At 43.2% G+C, this 20046-nt stretch overlaps 2 protein-coding genes across 4 annotated transcripts in view; one reads left to right on the top strand and one right to left on the bottom strand.

Annotated features, from left to right (window-relative positions):
- Window positions 1-304: 304 nt before the first annotated feature.
- On the top strand, window positions 305-8603 carry SERPINA10 (serpin family A member 10). 2 transcript variants are annotated; one of them, XM_082228860.1, is made up of 5 exons: window positions 305-431; window positions 2052-2777; window positions 5744-6017; window positions 7417-7564; window positions 8391-8603. In XM_082228860.1, the coding sequence occupies exons 2-5, from the start codon at window positions 2078-2080 to the stop codon at window positions 8580-8582; spliced, it is 1314 nt and encodes a 437-aa protein (XP_082084986.1). In that variant the 5' UTR covers window positions 305-431; window positions 2052-2077; the 3' UTR covers window positions 8583-8603. The 2 variants fall into 2 exon arrangements, with proteins under 2 accessions (XP_082084986.1, XP_082084987.1); XM_082228861.1 differs by having other exon boundaries at window positions 352-431; window positions 2056-2777.
- A 4475-nt stretch (window positions 8604-13078) lies between these two features.
- Window positions 13079-20046, bottom strand: part of PPP4R4 (protein phosphatase 4 regulatory subunit 4) — a 90212-nt gene continuing 83244 nt past the window's right edge. The window contains exons 23-25 of one of the 2 annotated variants that reach the window (XM_082232625.1): window positions 18206-18273; window positions 17465-17607; window positions 13079-13274 (exon numbers count right to left, since the gene is read on the bottom strand). In XM_082232625.1, the coding sequence (XP_082088751.1) occupies window positions 13197-13274; window positions 17465-17607; window positions 18206-18273 (289 nt within the window). In that variant the 3' untranslated portion in view covers window positions 13079-13196. Of the gene's footprint in view, window positions 13275-17456; window positions 17608-18205; window positions 18274-20046 lie in introns of both variants that reach the window. The other variant, XM_082232626.1, reaches the window with a different exon arrangement.

Below are 20046 nucleotides of genomic sequence, written 5' to 3' on the forward strand. Positions count from 1 at the left end.
CAAGATTGTTTGTGCAAGGGAAGCCAGCTGAGGGAAAAGTGTTCTTTCAAAGCTCTGAGGTGCATGTCCTTGAGAACCAGTGCTTAATAACCACCAAAACTACGCTGTTCTTCCAAGTATGTGGACAGGAAACCGACTTTGGTGTTGCCTTTCAGAAGTGTTTATGTTAAACTTCTTGAAAGCCCTTTCATGCTGTTGTTCTTTTAACTCCACATGCCGCTTACTGGAACCTGCCTGGCATTGCAGCACTTAGTCCTTCTCTGGAAGTCATATGTCCTGTTTGTCCTTTAGTTAATTTGCAACAGACAAAAGTATGAAGCTACACTTTGGAACGGCAAATATTTACCTCAGGATCTCACTCATTTGGAATAATAACATTGCAATTTGATTTGCACGGGAGTCAGAAAAGTAAGAGAGAAGCTGTCCCGTTGGTAAGATTTGCAAAACTAAATTCATTTTAAAAGGATATAATGGAAGGGAGGTCAATTGAAAGTGGTCACTAGTTAATTCACTGCTGTATTTTAAACACTGAGGGTTTGTGTGTGTTTTCGGGCAGTTCAAAATGTATCTCCTACTTTTGAATGCCTTACTACTCTTAAGGGGCGATGTGAACAGCTCCACAGGGATTCTCCTCTGTATTTTTGAACTTTTTTGTTGTTCCAAAAGTAATCCCTATAAGAAGATGCATCTACAGTGGTGGCATTTCATTGGTAAATCCTTAAAATGTTTGGGATTAATGCCTTACATTACAAGCAACTATGGAACTGCACCATTTGCTTGGAATAGCTGTACCAAAAATAGGAAGCTGCTATATACCAGGTTAGGCTATTTGCCCACCTAGCCCAGTACTGTCTACTTTGGCAGCAGCTCTCCAGGGTCTCAGGCAATGCTTTCTTAATGCTTGCCATGTGACTCTTTAAAACGTTCTCAGACTGGCATCCCTAAGGCTGTGTTGTTTACATTCAAGCTAAGCAATATTTAAAACCAAGCTCTTTTCTTATTCTGCATTCACACATCTCCTTCTTCCTCTGGGAGCCTTGAAGGAGGGAGACCCTGCTTTCTAACCCACATTATTTTGAATGCGACTCTAAAACAGTTTGTGTATATTCCAAAGCCCACTCCTAGAACACCCCGTTTTTAATTTTTCGTCTAATCAGAATGTCATTGTTATACCTATTTGGGAATGACACTGCAGGGGTCTTTCCATTCGCATTCACATTGTTCAGCTTCAAACTAAGATTTAAAAACTTAGTCACTAAGTATTTAAGAGGAGAATTAAACTTGGCAAGTGGCTTGGGTGGCTGCAAGGATAAAATGGGGAGGGGGGAGCCTATTTAATCTTAGGCTGTGTATATACCATACACAGTTTGTTAAATGTGCTGGGAATTGTAGCTCTGTGGTGGGTAAACTACAGTTCCCAGGATTCTTGGGTTGGGAATGTGCTGTAAATTTATAATGTGAATTCTGCCTTAGTGGAGCCTTTTCTGAATTTGGATGCCTCCAACTTCCATCATTCCCAGTTAGCATGGCCAATGGGCAAGGCTGGTGGGAGCTGGAGTCCACCAATATCTGGGAACCCCAGGTTAAGGAAGCCAATCTTGGAGAAAAGATTAGATATGAGTATGAAGCATGGGATAAATATACCCTCCAACATTTCTCTGATGAAAATAGGGATGTCCTATTCAGTTGTTGTTGTTGTTGTTGTTGTTGTTGTTGTTGTTGTTGTTGTTGTTATACCCTGCCGATCTGACTGAATTGACCCAGGCACTTTGAGCAGTTTCCAATGTACGTATATAAAAACATAATAAAACATTAAACATTCCAAACCTCACTCTACAGGACAGCCTTCAGATGTCTTCTAAAGATTATATACATTAGTTATTAATCTCCTTGGCTCAGGCATTGCATAACTGCATACCCTCCAATGTTTCTCTGATGAAAATAGGGGTGACCTAAGGAAAAGCGGGACATTCTGGGATCAAAAATTCTGGGACTGCAAAAATAAAGCATCTTCATCCATTTATCTAACCTATTTTCACTTTATTCACCAGAAAGAAGTTCATTGCTGTACTCCAACATGAAATCTGCCTTTTTTCTTGTCTTACTTGAACTGTGGGCTGGCATGTGCTTATCAAATGAAACAGCTGGTGCTTCAGGGGTGGAGACAGAGCAGAGTATCATCCTGAAACTCTGGCCTTTCAATGACACTGATAAACTATCCCTATATAATACTGTGCCAGATCCATCTGGGGAAGAGTTTGTGCCGGAGTCCTCCATGCGCAACTTCTCAGAAAAGAACACCAATTTTGGATTCAATCTCTACAGAAAAATAGCGCTGAAGCATGACAACAATGTGTTCTTTTCCCCAGTGTCCTTGTCCTTCGCTTTGGCAGCCTTCTTGCTGGCTTCTGAAGGGGAGACACACCACCAAATGCTTCAGGCTCTAAACCTCCACCTTCTGGATGACAAAGAGAACCGGCTGCCATCTTTGTTCCAGCAGCTAAGTGTCAGCCTCGCCAAGAACAAGGAGTTCACTCTTTTGCAGGACAGCTTCTCTTTCGTCCAGAAAGGCTTCCAGATCAAGGACATCTTCCGCAACTTGTCCAAGCGATACTTCGATATGGAGTTTCTGACGGTTGATTTCCGCAACTCTACTCATGCCAAGAACTCCATCAACCAACATGTGAAACAAAAGACTAGAGGGAAAATCCCTAGCTTGTTCGATGAAGTCGATCACCAGGCTAGAATCATCCTGGTGAACTGCATTCTCTTTAAAGGTAACGATTATTGTGATCAGATATCATTGCTGTTTTTTGTTTCGTTTCTTAAGAGAGGTGAACAAAGCTGTGGTTAACAGCTAGGTTTATGGAAGAGTCTTTCTGCCTGCCAATCTACATTACCAGCAAGACCAGACCCTCCAAGTGTGCCTATTTTCCAGGGACTGTCCCGAATTTACAGAAGCCATCCTGGTGATCCCACAATGTCCTGCTTTTCCTTAGGACACACCTATTTTCATCGGAGAAATGTTGGAGGGTATGGAATAGGAGGTCCCCAGGGCTTTTTTTCAGCTGGAACTCACCAGAACTCAGTTCTGGCCCCTCTTAGGTGGGCGCCATTGCCATTCTAAGATAATGAGGGAGGTGTTCATGGTGAGTTCCAGCCCTTCCTTTTCTAGAAAAATAGCACTCAACATTTCTACTTTCACTGGAGAAATATTGGAGGGCATGCAAGTCTTATCACCACATTAATTCCTTTTCTCTCATTTCTCTTGTTCCTTTATTGGCACCTGAAGGGTCAGCTGCTTCTCGTTAAGGGGTTCTAGGGACCAGCTGCCCATCCCTAGACTAGGGCTATTCCAGAGAAATCTAGGTATCTGAAGCTAGCATTGTTGCCATAATTGCCCCCAAAAGCAGTACAGTCATACCTCGGGTTAAATATGCTTCGGGTTGAGTGCTTTTGGGTTGCACTCCACGGCGACTCGGAAGTAGCAGAACGCGTTACTTCTGGAATTTGCCCCTCGCGCATGCGCAGACGGTCAAAATGACTTCACATGCATGCGCGGAAGCGGCGAATCGCGACCCGCGCAGGCGTGGGTTACATTCGCTTCAGGATGCTAACGGGGATCCAGAATGGATCCCTTTAGTATCCAGAGGTACCACTGTAACCAAATCTATAAAACAGGAGTGACCAGTCACCTCTCACCAATGTAGTGTAGCTATGTGAACCTTCGAACCACACTCAGGGTGAAGTCGTGTTCTGCTTGCAATCTGCCCCTGACCTCCACGCAGAAGGTGGAAGTTGTAAAAGGAGCTCTCTCCTCCCACGTATTCAATGACTTTCAGGAAGTGAAAATAGGATTCTTAAAACGTGTACATGTCCATTGCAGCTCTCCCTGCAGTTTTCAATGTAGGAGCTGGTCCTCTCATAAGAACATAACATAAAAATACAAGAAGAGCCCTGCAGGATCAGGCCCATAGCCCATCTAAATGCAGCATTCTGGTCTCACAGTGGCCAGAGGCCAATGGGAAGCCTGCAAGGATGTGAGTGCAACAGCAGATGCAATTCCCTGCAAGTGGTATTCACAGGCATACAGTGAAGGCAGAATATAGCCATCAAGACTGGTAGCTATTAATAGCCGTATCCTACATGAATGTCTCTAATCCTCTTTTAAAGCCATACAAGTTGGCGGCTGTCACTGTCTCTTGTGGGAGTGAATTCAAAGTTTAAAGATGTGCTGCTTGAAGATACTAAGGAGTTTTCTCCCACAAGATCAAGTGGGGGCCATGAACTTACATGTCTTTCAGAGAGGAAACCAGTGGGTCTGGCACTGTGTTTTGTTAGGAACATAAAAAAAGTCCTCTTGAGTCATTCCAAAGGCTCGTCTAGTTCAGCATCCAGTGACCAGCCAGGTACCAATATCACTCTTCTCAATTGTGATTCCCAGCAATTGTCATTCAGAAGTGCAGTGGCTCCAACCATGAGGTAGAACATCGCCATCATGCCTTGTAGCCATTGAGAGCCTTTCTCCTCCATGAATTTGTCCTAATCCTCTTTCAAAGTCATCCAGGTTGGTGGTCATCAGCCCATCTCTTGGGCTGTCATATAGATGCGGACCCACGTGGGTCCTCTTTGCTATTGCAGAATTTCGCACATTGGCAAAAATCAAGGCCATCTGCGTCTTCCCTCAATTTCTGTTGACCCTTTTAATAAGTGGAGAAAAAGACTGCAAGGAATGTTTCCAGCCACTGGGTGTTGCTTGTCAGGAATATTTTCAAAGGGCTCCATGGCAACCAAAAAGACACTGCAATTAAATATCCCCTAATTTCTCTCTTCTATATTTTTAGCTCCTGTTCTGATTTTTCACTCCTTCACTAATTGTTGAGTTGCGATAAAGTGTGCTGATGAGAGAAAAAGAAGATAGAGCTATCTTGAGTGCAGGGAGGCTACAGAAGCTCCATTGGCTTCGGTGGGCTTTAAGCAACCTACAAGTATGCAGGATGGCACCCCTTCTGTGATTGAAAGGGCAAGCCTGGGAGGTCTAAAAGGTGACTCATAGAGAAGAAGAGAAATTATGTGGAGTGGGGAGGAAAAGATGTCACAGAATCATAGAATCGGAAGGGACCCTGTGGATACCCAGTCCAACCAATATGCAGTTGTCTCTTCTGGGGATCAAACCTACAACTTATCAGCACCATGCTCTAATCAACTGAGCTATCTAGCCAACTGTTCAGGGTGGGGACAAACAAGAGACTTTTGAAGGTGTTATGATAACCCAAAAGCCACATTTCCTTCTGGGCAATTTTCCAGGCAGGACCAGAGGCAAAAGTGGGAACAGCAATGAATGTAATCCGTATTTTTGTACAATAAGCTAGTTCCTGCACATGCACACACAAACCCCATCTCCATACTCCCCACATAGAAGCCTGAGGCATCATCACACTTCAAGCACACCTTTCATCACGACAAAAATATGTATGAAGTATGGCCAACGGAGGCATGGCTTGGGAAGGAGCTGCCTTTGAGGGCTATACACCAGGAACTGTATTAGAAAAGCAGTGATCAACCATGCCAAAGTTACATGCTTTGAAATCCCATTCATTTCAGCGGAAGGGTTAAGCACATGCTGAAATGGCAATCAATGGGGACTTGGCTTTGTCCGGATTGTCCCTGAAGTTTCCTGCAGCTGATGTGGATTATGTCAGCATTATAGAATAAATGGTTGTTTTTCTGTGTCTATTCTCAGGCAACTGGCTACACCCGTTTCCTCCCAAGCACACAGAACTGGCCACCTTCTATATTGACAATTACAGGAGTGTCCAAGTGCCGATGATGTCCAAGACAGAGAGGGTTGCCATCACGTACGATAAGAGCTTGAGCTGTGTCGTGCTGAAGCTGCCATACAAAGGGAGCGCACACATGCTGGTCATCATACCTGAGAAGGGTGCTGATTTTATGTCCATTGAAGACCATTTAACAAATGAGCTGGTGGAGTCTTGGCTTACGACCATGAATAGCAGGTACAGGAAATGTTGTGCTTTTTGTTGCTAAGATGCTACATTGATGCAAGCTAGAATATTCAAAGGAGAAGGAAAGAAAGAGGGCAGTGTAGCTGAATAAGGAAGGAAAGGGGTTTAACTATGATGGATCCCTGGAGCTTGTCACCTTTTCCACAAAGACAAGTTCTTTGCTTTCACTTCTTCTGGGAAATGATCAAGCACTGGTCCACAAACACACACACACACACACACACACACACACACACACAATATTAAACATAATTGATATATATATATATCCTGTATCTAGGCCCAAACTTCCTACAGTATGTAGAGATGATGGGAACCATAGAAGTTACATTTCCCATGGCTCCAGTGTATCTGAAGAAGTGTGCATGCACACGAAAGCTCATACCAAGAACTAACTTAGTTGGTCTTTAAGGTGCTACTGGAAGGAATTTTTTTATGTTGTTGTTGTTGTTGTTGTTGTTGTTGTACGAACAAATGAACTACATTAAGGGATTTTATATGTTTGTCAAAGTCCACATTCTATGAATGATATAGTTGACTCCCCTACACAGGGATTACATTCTGGGGATAGTGCATAAAGCCAAAATCATGTATAGTCAAAACACTCTTCCTGTGCCTCTGAACACCCTCCCAAGGCCACCAAACACTCTCCTTATACCTCCAAATGCTCTCCCAAGTTGAGTGCAATGGTGGAGGGGGGGATTGCCGATACCCCCCCCCCGGCCCATCCTCTTTTTTTATTATTCACTCAAGTTAAATGTGCATAAGTTGCGAGTCAACTGCATCAGTGGATATACCAAGTCTTTTAGATGATATATTATACACATTAACTGGTGAATGTGCAGTCTCCAAGAGAAGAATATGCACACTGACCAAGCAACACTCATTGCTTTCCATATTCCCTGAGTTCATTCAGAGAATATGCAGACTGAGAGGGCAATAAACAAAATCCCCTGCTTGTAGAGCTGCCATATGTCTGGATTTCCCTGGACACAGCCAGGAAACGGGCTTGAAAATGGAGTCCAGGGAGGATTTCTGTGAATCGGCAAAATGTCTGGGAAAACCCGGATGTAGGGCAAGTAGGGTTTTATTTTTTTTAAAAAAAATCAACAAACCCAGAAAAGCCCATTAAAAGCTCAACAACTTTGGGGGGGAAACCACACACAACTGAACAACTTTGACTCCCCCACACCTCACCCCCGCAAATGAAAGCTCAGCAACTTTTGTCCGGATTTTTACTTTTGGGAATATGGCAACCGTACCTGTTTGTCATTGTTCATTTATGCCCATTCTTCATAGCTGTCCAGTCAATGTGCACAATGAGACGTTTTTATGCACAATCGCCATTCAACTTACATTCATCACCAAATATTGTTTATTTGCATTACAGGAAAATGGACATTTACTTTCCAAAATTCAAGCTAGACCAGAAATACCACATGCATCAATTACTTCAAGATCTGGGAATTAAAGATCTTTTCTCCAATGAAGCAGACCTCAGCCACCTCACAAATGAGAGAGATGTAAAAGTATCCCAGGTAAGTGTGACCACTTTTCCTGCAGAAGTGCCTGCTACCCCATTTCACAAGGCACAACAGCCCCAACATTGAGATCCAGGCACACTGCTGGGTAGCATTTGTTCAGTATCAGTGCGCTGGGAAGAAGATTGGCATTGCCAGATTAGACAACGCTGATCACCCATTTGGAGGCAGGAAAAGAGAAAGGAAACTAGGATCTTAATGCAATCAAAAGTGATGGTGCTTAGGTTGCTTTGGTGGTGTGCACATATCTCTGACCTACCTAATAATTTGCAGACTCCTGTGCTGGATTTGAGGTGTTATCGCTTTTGCAGGACCCAATCCCAAAGAATCATCTGTGTGCAGAACCTTGTTGCAGTTGTGTGGATAGCCACCTTTGCTGGAATGGGACAATATGACTGCAATTAACATAAAAGTTTTTGTTATATTAATTGCAGTGATGGAGCAGCCTGGAGAGACCGAGAGGGTGCAGTTTAAGCAGAAGATTGGTACCTTCTCTCTTTGCCATGGTGCTGGCAAAAATCACCTTTCTGAACTTGCTATCTCAGCCTTTGCCAAGCTGATGCCCTCTAGATTTTCTGTGGTCCAACCCCCCAAACTTGAGGGAAGCACGTTGGCAACGGTTGTGCTATTTGAAGTTGCTTCAACAAAGTCCTGTTCTCATATAAATCTCTAATGACCCCCATGAAGGGCACCCAGCATAACGCCCTCCAGATATTGGACTACAACTCCCATCAGCTCCAGTTAACATGAGCAATGGAGATCAGTGTTGCATGAAATGCAGGCTGCTTTACTATGAAACCTCATCCATTTCCAACGTTCTCAGGTTCTCCAAAGAGCAGCTATTGAAGTGGATGAGTGGGGAACCGAAGCTGTAGCTGCCACTGGGTCGGAAATCATGGCATACTCGCTGCCGCCAGTCATCCGTGTGAACCGGCCGTTCCTTTTTATGATCTATGAAGCGAGCATAAATGCATTGCTGTTCCTTGGCAGAGTTATTGACCCTACGGAGCTGTGAATAAAAGCCACACATTTCTATGTGGTCCGTCTTCTTTTAGTGGTCCATAATGGGTTGAGCTACATGTTACATTAAGCATGCCTCTTTTCAAACTGTGTTTATTGCATTTCCTCTTCCAGAAAAAAAAGCTGGTGTTTGGGACCACAGCACATGGGGAAGAGATCACCTCTTTCCTTCCTACAAATGGTTCGATTGCAGACAGCTGCTCTTTGCCTCTAAAGGTGCTGTTTGCATCTCCACAACACCTGCAAAGAGGAGCTTGCAGGTCTTACTCATGTGAAAGGGGCCATGTGGGGAAAGGAGATGAGAGGATGCATATTTAGCCCTGGGGTTGGGTCCTCCCTCTTCCACCATAACTATCACCGCAGTGGAGCATAATTGCTAGAGCAGGGAGCCTCTCCTGCATGCAGAAACTTCTTGTGTGGTGCAGAATCCAAGGTGCTCAGGGTTCTAGATCACATAGGGAGCCTCCACGTTTAAAGCGGTCTCCCTGATTCAGGCATCCCAACATGACAGTGAGAGAAGCGATGCAGCTCTGGGGATGAGGCGGGCATTCCACAAACACAGCCCCTTTCATCACACTTGTCCCATTCATGCAAATAATGCCTGAGAACTGCAGTCAGAACTCGTTCTGCTCCTAATGCTGCTCAGTAAACACACTGATAGTTCAGCTATGTTGTTGCTTTTTCTCACAAGGGTTAGCAGCCAGGGAACCTCTCCCCCCTCCATTTGCTATTCACCACAGATGTCTTTCTGATGAGGCCATGCATCAGATGTTCAACACACACACACAAACAAACATCCCAAGGATGGAGGTCTGAACCTTGCCTGTTGCATTGCCACCCGAACACTAGCAAGATCTCAGAAGCTAGATTCGAAGTTCACACTTCTCTGAAATTTGCACTGCTGTTCTCAGTCATATGCATGTTCAAAGGTCAAATGCATGTATTTCTGAACGTTAACATTAAGGAACGCATATTATGGGAAATTGCTTTGCAAAAATGTCGCTCCATGACACCCTAATCTCTCAGCCACTCCAGGGGTTCCTGCCCTTATTTGGCTTTGCCTTGGAATGAAGCAGACTGTGGTGTCTTTCAGATATATTGGCTTTATTTATACATATACACAACCTGAGCAGAGGATAGAGGGGCTCACAGCATTAACACAATGACAGCTTTAGGTTTCCAGGGGAGCACCAAAATCCAGCACCAATCCAATGTGTGTCTCTCTGTCACTAGCATCCAGCCTGCCAGCTCTCTCATTTATTATTATTATTATTATTATTATTATTATTATTATTAATACCCCGCCCATCTGGCTAGGTTTCCCCAGCCACTCTGGGTGGTTCCCAACAGAATAATAGAACAGAATAAAACATTAAAAGCTTTCCTAAACAGGGCTGCCTTCAGATGTCTTCGAAAAGTCTTTGACATCTGATGGGAGGGCGTTCCACAGGGTGGGCACCACTACTGAGAAGGCCCTCTGCCTGGTTCCCTGTAACCTCCCTTCTTGCAGTGAGGGAACCGCCAGAAGGCCCTCGGAGCTGGACCTGAACAATGGGAGTGGAGACACTCCTTCAGGTATACTGGGCCAAGGCCGTTTAAGGCTTTGAAGGTCAGCACCAACACCCTCACAAAATGTTGTGGCTATTGTTCTTCTGCCTAGGTTCACATGCTCTCCAGCCAGATGAGGGGAGTGGGGAAATGCTTACCCCGCCTCTGGGAGAGATTCATCACCTGGCTCATTCTTTGAGATGCTGATGAGCAGTGAAATGGCCAGCTAAAGCCATTACCTTGACAGGGACTAGTTTGAGCAGTCCCTTTTACATTCAAGCTTCACAGATACAAGAGCCCGAGAATATGAAGCGACCCAGGGGGGACATCCAGAATGACCCTCTCTCAACTCATAAGAGGAGATATATGCAGAACTGCACACTAAAGTGCCAATGCATTTGCATGATGTGGACATGTGGAGAAATGAACTGAAGAGTGAATAAATGAGAAACGGAGAGGAACTGAAATCAACAGATTTGACCATCTTTAGTGGAGGGTAGGAAGGGATAGCATGGAAAAACCAACCAGCAGACGGGGACATCATCCTAATAAGTGGGAGGGAGGTGTGGTGGAATGTGATAAATGAGGATAAGGCACCCTGAGGATGAACTGGCTAATCTCCTGAGGCTATTGGTCCAGGGGCTTTGCCATGCTGGTTCACTACATATGCTGCAAGTAAGCATATGTTAACTCTTCATGTCACTTTAAACCTGGGAGGCAGGAGATAGGGACCACCACACACCTGCTAAAGCTGGGCTGCAACACCCCAGAAATCTCTTTCAGTATTAGACTGTATTGACGCTGCACCAAATTTTCACGATGTTTGGTTTTTGCAGTGATAGTTCCTGTTCTGTAGGTACAAATATTTTAATTCCTCCTGTCTTTACATGCCAGTTCAAAGACATTCCCACCCCACCTATGTGCTGCTGCTGCTGCGCTTGGACTCTTAAATATTACCAACAAGGCACCAATCTTTTGCATGCCGAGAGGGAATCATAGATCAGAGTTGGAAAGGAGCCTCAGGATCATCTAGTCTAACTCCCTGCAATGCAGGAATATGCCGCTGTCCCTTACAGGGATTGAATCTGCAACCTTGGTACTATCAGCACCACGCTCTAACCAGCTGAGCTATTTGAGAACCAGCTAGATTGGGGTTTATCTCCATACACCTTCCTTTCCCCATCTAAAATTACTGTCATCACCCAAACCACTAAGGTGTCCTTTGCCCTGTAGAAGCCACAGTTGCAACTTCCCAGGGTGAATCTTAAACCCATTGCATCCATTGGGCATTTCATGGACTGGCCCTGTGTCGCCCTGCTGGTGCAGCATCTTCTACCTTATCCATGTGGCTCCCATCTATATTTCTTGCCAAAAGATTTTCTTATACGCATATCAATAAGTTATGGGCAAGGATCATGACTATTGTGTGTGAAGGGAGTGGTCACACCGCAGGACTCTGTGACCCGGACTTCCTCTTGCTAGCCACATTGGGAAAGCCAAAGGCACTGGTTTGCAATTCAACCATATTGTGCGGTGCAGTTTTCCAGCCCGATAACATGTACAGAAATGCATATACGGTGGTGAAGTTTAAATTGTTAATGAAAATATATTAATGAAAATCCTACAAAAGTGCATTATATTAGGGGAAACCATTCTGGGGAAAGAATTGTATTGGGCAAGATTGTACACAAAAATGTGTGTGCTGGGAGAAATTTGCTCTAAAATGCTGATGAACCTCCATGAAAACTTGAAAATAAATAAATCAAGAAACGTATGTGGAAAACTGAACTCAAGAGTGGAAAAATAAGAGAAACCGAAACTAACCCATCCCTAGTTGCTATATCAGCCTTTGGTTATAGAAATGTAAAATATTACACTAGTGTTAGGCCTGGAGCCAGAGCTGCTGGTATAGTGAACATAGGATCCATGTCTTTATGTCTCAACTGCACTTCTTAATTGCAAAAATTAGATCTCTCCCACCCAAAACATGCAAGTACTTTCATATCCTACGTTTTATTGTGCGTAAAGCATTCATTATTCCACATTGTAAAAAGTAACCACACACATATTCATTCACAAATTAGATTATCTTTATCATACACCAATATATTTTAAAAAACAGATTTCTGATATCAATATAGTTTTGCTGATTGCATTTCTGAAATAGAGAAGCTGACAATAGCTTCATACAGTCTCTCTCAAGTATTGGCATAAATAGAACTTTTTAAATAGAACTGCATGTTGCAGGCAAATTTTGATAGAAATGTTAGGATGAATACAAACAAAATGCCGTTGACATAGCTAAAAGCATGATAGCTTGAAATAACAACTAATTAAAAACTAGATTGCATTATTTCTAAAGTGTTGGATAAAGAGAAACTACAACCTGAAATACTAGAAGTTAAAACAAAGTATTTATACAACGAAACTGAGATATGAAACTCATGAATAATCATTTGTATGCATTTTTGGAGGTATTTGTTCTTATTAAAAGGTGAAAGGAAAACCCTCTTGAGAATTTGTATACACCAGGTAAGCAATCTTACTTAAAATTATAACACAACTGTATTGTAAATGACTACTCAATATTTCTTTGTCCATGCTTCCAGGTTCAATACTAAAGCTTTTTTTCAGAGATAAGATGTTACTTGGTCGGTTATTCCTATATGCAGAGCAATTTCACCTATATGGTCCTATTTCCATAGCAAATATATAGTAGGAGCCCTACACTCATAAATAAGTATATTTTAAAGTAGGGGGCACTTGTATTCCAATTTGAAGAACCTGAACTATTAAAAGGCATAATTGAGAGGGAGGAAGGGGAGGTAAAACCCTGTCTCTTTAGCTGCAGCAGTTTTTAAGCACATTGCTAAAGTAACATTGAATTAAACACTTCACTTACAACATTGGAATTCTGCACATATTACATTATTTCTATGAAGATATTTTACAACATAGGAATTTATTTAACTGACAAAAGATGTTAACATTGTGAGATGCAGTCAGTCTCTCCTCTCTGGTCCTTATTGTTCAAGATTTTACTCCAACTCCTGCCAATCCTTTATCCACGTTGCCTCCAGTGGTCTTTGGTGTGCGTCCTTTTTTTCACCAGCTCTAGGAGTTTGACTTCCTGTTTTTCCTTCAGGCAAAAACAAAAGAACCCAAATCACACAAGTCAGATTGGAACAGAATAAAGCAGAACTGCTTTTAAGTATATCAATGGGGGGGGGATTGACTTAGTACAGTCATATTTTAAAAATTCTTTCCTATGGACTTTGTGATCCTCAACACATTTATTACAAGGTAAAAACTCAAAGCCATTCTCCTCCCTTGACTAGAACAAGAAGATATGTTATCTGTGCCTCAACTTTGGTGTCTCTGTGTCCCATCTCTGCATCCCTCCAACGTCACCTTGGCCACCATAAAGGCTTTGGTGTACAGAAGTCTGGCTTCCCAAATGCAGATGGAATTCTCCCTCACGTAAAAGAACTTGCACATCTGTTTCTATGCAGAGAATCAATCAATGAATGCATTCTTTGGTATTGATTCCACCATTCCATGAGCGTGGAAACTCGCATTTGCTAAACAAAGGCACACATTGGGGCCTCAACTTAAGGCAACAATCTAGAGAGGACTAAATCTATTAATTCAGTGTATTTTATTAGAAATATGAGCTATCACAGTATTATTTCTCATCAGTTTTTAAAAACTGATCAACAGTTCAAAGTAGGCAGGATGCAATCTGCTTCTAAATTTCACACTGGTTCATTTGGGGCCCTTAGTCAAACTGTGCCTTGGCAATACATTTCCTCCTGATTCAAAAGAGGAGCCACAGAGCATAAAAACCCATTAAGTATCCCTGAATACAACATACACTCTACGGTGGGAACTATGGCATGGCAGTGGTGAGGGATAAGAATGTTCTGTTCTCCACCTCCCTGTGCATATACTCAGTGTCATCTGGAAGGGCCATTTCAAGTGGTTAACCGGCTATTACATCTTTGTTTCTCCCAGCTAGAGGCTGATGCCTTGGCAGCCGACTAAGACTGACTTTCTAAACTCTTTGGCTGGGATCCAAAGAACTGCACTTCTAGTTCTGCATTGCTGGGGGGAAGTAGCACATCATAACATGTATCAAACTGATTTGGAAACTGGGGTTTTCGTAAACACTCTTTGTTGCAAAGCATAGGTCTGTGTCTCTTTTGTTTAGTGGGGGGGGGGGGAGTCAACAACTCCACTGGGCACACCCAAGTCTAACCATTAGCTCACTTGATCTTAGCCATAAACCACATATTGGAGGCATGCATACAGGCACACGCACACACACACACACACACACACAAACACCTGCCTTCCTCATCTGATCTGTGTTGATCAGGGAAGGAGAGGGCTTATTGTCCCCTTCTACTCTTCATATGATTGAGCTGAGGACTGAGGAGGGATGATTTGCATTTGTATGTCGAGGGCTGAAAAGAGTTATTGAAATCTTTCCACCCATGCCACTGCCATCATAGATGGAAATCACCTACTCCTTGATCAATCTGGAGAGGAGATGATTTGATCACCCAGCACACTTTGGCCCTGCTCTCTGGCTTTGCTATAGTGAGCAATTTCGCCCCTTTCACTTTCTATCCTCACTGTTTGACAAATCTCGGGGGGGGGGAGGCGCAAAATTACTCCTTCATTGTAGTTCTATGCTGATCAGAAACAGGAAAGGGAACTCAGGGCTGTACTTATGTCTCCCAAGTGCTAAGGACTCAGGAAATGTTAAAGCATGCCGAAGTCCTCCCTCCTGTTCTGTTCTGCTTCAGTTGAGGGAAGGGTTCTTCCTCAGAGGTGGTCCAGGGGGTGATGTGTATCTCAGACCTCTGTATTTTCCCCTACAGCTCTTTCCACAGATTCCACTGCCAGGCTGCAGACCCAATTGGATGGTGGTTTTGGGTCCAAAAACAAATGGGGGGGGGAATCAGACCCAGTCTATGGGGCAAAGTAGTTTGCCACTCCTGTTCTTTATCTTGTCTTCAGCAAGGACTTGTTTCCATAAACTGTGAGAAAATATGACCTAAAAGCAACTACCTTCCTTAAACTTAAGATGGTAACAGAGCTCGGCTGAGAAGTCAAGTCCTCCCAGCTCACACTGTGTTCAGCCAGCACTGAGCAATGTGTCGTAAAGTATACATGAAAAGAAGCATTATAGATCACTGATACGTGAACAACTCACTTCTCGTTAAAGATACCTGTCTTTTGGGAGCAGATGTTAAATTACTGGAATTAATTAGAATGTTGCCATGTACTTCAGCACTGTATGCCCATGTGGTAAATTATTACGCACACTCTCGCCCTAACCCATATTGCAGTGATTCATCTTACAAAGTAAGGACACCTGATTCCTCTCCAGATATATATTCAAATCTGTTGCCATGTAGGAGTGTAAGTGTAAGCTATTATGTTGAGAGAAAATTTCTAAAGCCCTTCACAATGAGCAGACACACAGAGGATAATAAAACCAAGCCCAGCATAACAGCATAATAGTAGCAGAACAGATTCTTTTGTTAATCCCCATGTTTATGATTCAGGGCTGCCGTCTATTCTAGGATGACTCATTTAACGCAAACTCATTTAGCAATGAGTTTGTATGTGCTTCCTTCCTGCCCCCCTGAAGAATACCTCCCCTATGTGTGGTCTCCTGTGGGTTTGAGGCACTTGCTGGATGAAACCCTTCCACATTCTACCATTTGCTACAAATGAAATTCATGGGCCTTCTACAGCAGAGGGCTGATTCAGATATCTGGGGGTTCCCAGTGCTCCAAGCTAAGTAGTACCAAAACACACACACCTTGGGGTGCAACCGTGTGTAACACTCATATTTTCAGGTGGAAATAATACATAACCAGCAAAACCAGATTAAATAACACATGTGTGCACACTGAACACATGTGCCTTCTAGAATCTCACATTTCTCTGATCCATAAATCCACAGGTAGTTAACCTCCTTCCAGCATTCATATATTGGGGGCACACAGATGCAGTCACACAAAGTTTAGCTATACTAGACAAACCTATGTTGACTTTCCCCAAATAATCCCAGGAATTGTAGTGTGGTGAAGGTGCTAAGAATTCTGTTACAAATTCTCAGCACAATCATCTATTACAGTCCATGGAGGGTGAATTTTTTATTTTAAAAAAGAAGAAGAAGAAGAAGAGTTTGGATTTGATATCCCGCCTTTCACTCCCCTTCAGGAGTCTCAAAGCGGCTAACATTCTCCTTTCCCTTCCTCCCCCACAACAAACACTCTGTGAGGTGAGTGGGGCTGAGAGACTTCACAGAAGTGTGACTGGCCCAAGGTCACCCAGCAGCTGCATGTGGAGGAGCGGAGACGCGAACCCGGTTACCCAGATTACGTGACTACCGCTCTTAACCACTACACCACACTGGTGTAGTTTCCTCCCCACCCCCGCAAGAAGTAACCCAAAGCAGTTTACATCAATAAAATATATATCCAATAAGACAAACACAAAATGCATTAAAATATCATCAGGAAATACCCTCATCATAAAAATGAAAACCAGGTAGGAGGAAATTACTGTTCGCAGTGTAGAACTCTCCCTACCATCCCTTATAGACTTATATACTTATAGAAACGTCTTCAGCACAGACATTATTTTAGCCCTCATGCTAGCCAGGCTGCCAGAATTCTAGTTCTCCTTACATCCAGGGAACAAGAACACCATATTTGTAGTTAGTTTGCAATTCTCAAGGCAGGGCCTGTTTCTTTCTCTTTCCCTCTTTATTATTGATTTGAGCCATTTTGGGAAACAATAATTTTAGGAAATAAGGTAAAATAAGGAAGGAAGGTTGCACATTTTAAACAGTTTTTTGAAGTTTTGATTGTATTGTTTTAGAATGGACATATTTGCCGCTCCATCAGAGGAAGCTTAAGAAATAAATAGCAATAGTTTTCAAAAAAACAGAATAGGCACAGCCTCCCCAATAAGAAATTATCAAATACCAGAACAGAGGGCTCAATTCTGATTTGCTATGTAATTTAGCTCTGGCTTGTCCAGTCCTATTAATGAATACAACAGATTTGCAACAACTGCAAATCTACTGCAACCACCAGCTCCACACTGATCCTGAGGCTGTGGGTAAATGCAGTGATTTTAAATAACTAGGCTCCTCATATACTTGCAGAAATGCCTACATGGAGAATATTCTCATCATAAAAGCTAATTAACTAAAAATTCAAGGATGGAAAATTAGCCTTTCACTTTATGGCTGCATAGCCTTAAAATTGTGCCCTAACTTTAGTCGATCACTTACAAGCTAACCTTCCGCGAATGGCTTTCTTTACTCCCGTTGCTCTTCTGATCAACTGAATTACTTGTATTACGAGAGGAAGATGGTAAGGTGGAAGCAGAGGAGAACGCAGCAGTCCCACTGGGGTTGCTAGAGCGAGTACGGAAGGAATCATCTGAAAGACAAGGAGGAAATGTTAACACAGTAATTGGCAGTATGTGGGTGCAGCTGTTGCTACCAGAGCTGTGATTTTGTTAGCTGCTTGTACATAATGTTTATAAAGATCATGTGTGCTTGTTTATTTATTTCATTTCTTAAAAAAATATTTTTTATTGAATTTTCAAATATTTTACATTTCAAATTATCTTTTATTATACCATACCTTCTTTGACTTCCCTCCCTCCCCTTCCAAGCTTCATTTAACTTATTCACCATTCCTGCATATTTTAGTGTATCCATCTAATTCTGTTCTCCTATCTTACATCACTTCAATATATGTTATACTGTTGAATTTACTTTAATATTGCCCGTGTTTTCAACTGTGCACAATTATTTTCAATATACTCAACAAAATTTTTCCACTCCTCTTTAAATACCTGTTCTTCTTGCTCTCTTATTCTACATATTAGACCTGCTGCTTGTCTATTTATTTCAGTCTAGCCAGCACTAAGGACAATGGGCCCCAAATGTCTTTGAGCACAAGGGGAAACTAATAAAAGAATTATAATAAACACATTCCCCCCTGAACCCCAAAAAGTAACCAAGCTGCTTACCTGAAAAGGAGAACATAGAACTTTTTCCTACTGCTGAGACTGAAGTATATCCTGTTGAAGAACTTTTGCTGAAGGGGTACAAAAATATGTGATGATGTTATAAAGAATAACCATCATTAGTCATGGGCAGGCCCCCTCCCTCGCATTTCAGAATGGGCCCAGGTAAATAACAAATAATTTCCCTTCCCAAATGGAAAAGAACTTGCATGATTTAAAATCCCAGTCTAGGCACTTCTACCCTCCCTCCACCTTTCCTTTCCTCTTCCCCCAAATGTGCCTGGTGAATTTGTAGCAACGAAGGCTGACACCAGGACCTCTATTATGTATTTATTGTAAAACATTTGTATCCTGCCTTTCAGTTCAAAAATCTTCACGGAAGCTCACATCAGAAACTAAAACAATCTATAATACGTTACTAATACAAAGGCTTTAAAGGAGGGGAGAACCAAATTAATGGGTCACAAAATACAGCAGAGACAAAAAACAACTGCAAGACATAACAGTGCAAGAATATCCTAATGGTCCATAAATATCAATACTGAGGCTACTGGTGCTGAGCCTTAAAGGTAAGATAATTCTGCAACCTGGATGCCACTACAGAGAAAGACCTGTCCTGCATCCCAGCCAATCAGAATGCTGGTAACTGACAGGTATGGAATATGTCCTCCAATGATGGACACGATAGGTGGGCTGCTTCACATGAAAGAAAACAAGTCCTTCAGGTATGGACTTTATACATAGTGACCAGAACCTTCAATTTGTGCCCATAAATGTATTGGTAACTGTCAGAGCTGCTTCCAGATCCGAGCTCACAGAGGATCACGCTAGCCAGCATTCACTGTATAAAAGTCTTTATTGATTTACAGTTTCCATTTTCAAGCTGTAGCGCGCAACTCTACGTCTTATAAGCTAGACCGGCGAAGCTCCGTCTGAGTCCCCGCCTCCTGTACACCAACTTAATACCCTAGCCTTACTCCACCTTTTCCTCCTGACCGTTCTTCTCTGGGTCCCTCTGCCCCCCGTGGTCTCTTCCTTCCGGGACTCTTCTGACGCTGACCCCCCGGACCCTTCTGTCTCCTTGCGGCGGGCTTTAGGACCTGGCTCCCTTTCCGGGCTGCTTACTGTGCCGCCTTCCTGTGCATTTGAACTTGGCGCGCGCGCCCAACCTCCCACTTTCCGTTTGACCGTTTCTTCTCTCTCCGATGGAGGTGTGGCCACTCCTGACTCATGTCCTCCCCCCTGCGGCGAGCCGCCTGATCCCGATGCCTGGCGCCCTTCTTCCCCACTGCGCTCTGTTGGGGATGTTGGCCCCGATTTCCAACTGCTGCTCTCTGAACCCCCTTTTGTCCCTTCTTCCTGGGGTGTCCCCCTAAGCTCCCCCCTTGCTCTGGTCACTGGCGCTCCTTTCTGTGAATCTTCCGATTCACTGGAAATACTTGGAGATCTCGGGTCGTCGTCATCGCTCATCTTTCCTTCGGACTCCTCCCCTTCACTCTCTGTTTCCTCCCTTGCCCTCGCCTCTGCTCCTGAACCCCTGACAGTAACTAATAAAGATGGCATGGCCCAGTTGTGATTCTAGCTGCCACATTCTGTATCAGCTAAAGCTTCTGAACACTCTTTAAGGGCAGCCCCACACAGAGGGATGATCCAATCATCTCATCTAGATAGCATGGAATCTTAGAATTGTAGAGTTGGAAGGGACCACAAGGATCATCTAGTCCAAGCCCCTGCAATGCAGGAATCTTTCCCCAATGTAGCGCTCAAACCCACCAACCACATATTATGAGGCTTATGTTCTACTGACTGAGAACTAGGGCATGTGAGGTAAGGGTGCAAATGGT

The sequence above is a fragment of the Podarcis vaucheri genome (assembly GCF_965113315.1).
Source record: "Podarcis vaucheri genome assembly, chromosome: 1".
In the NCBI taxonomy this organism is placed as follows: domain Eukaryota; kingdom Metazoa; phylum Chordata; class Lepidosauria; order Squamata; family Lacertidae; genus Podarcis; species Podarcis vaucheri.

Bases quoted from the DNA above. Each gene is read 5' to 3' on its own strand.
- SERPINA10 (XM_082228860.1), top strand. From the start codon at position 2,078: ATGAAATCTGCCTTTTTTCTTGTCTTACTTGAACTGTGGGCTGGCATG. The intron at 6,018-7,416 runs GTACAGGAAATG...TTTGCATTACAG, and splicing joins CTTACGACCATGAATAGCAG to GAAAATGGACATTTACTTTC. The intron at 7,565-8,390 runs GTAAGTGTGACC...CAACGTTCTCAG, and splicing joins GAGATGTAAAAGTATCCCAG to GTTCTCCAAAGAGCAGCTAT.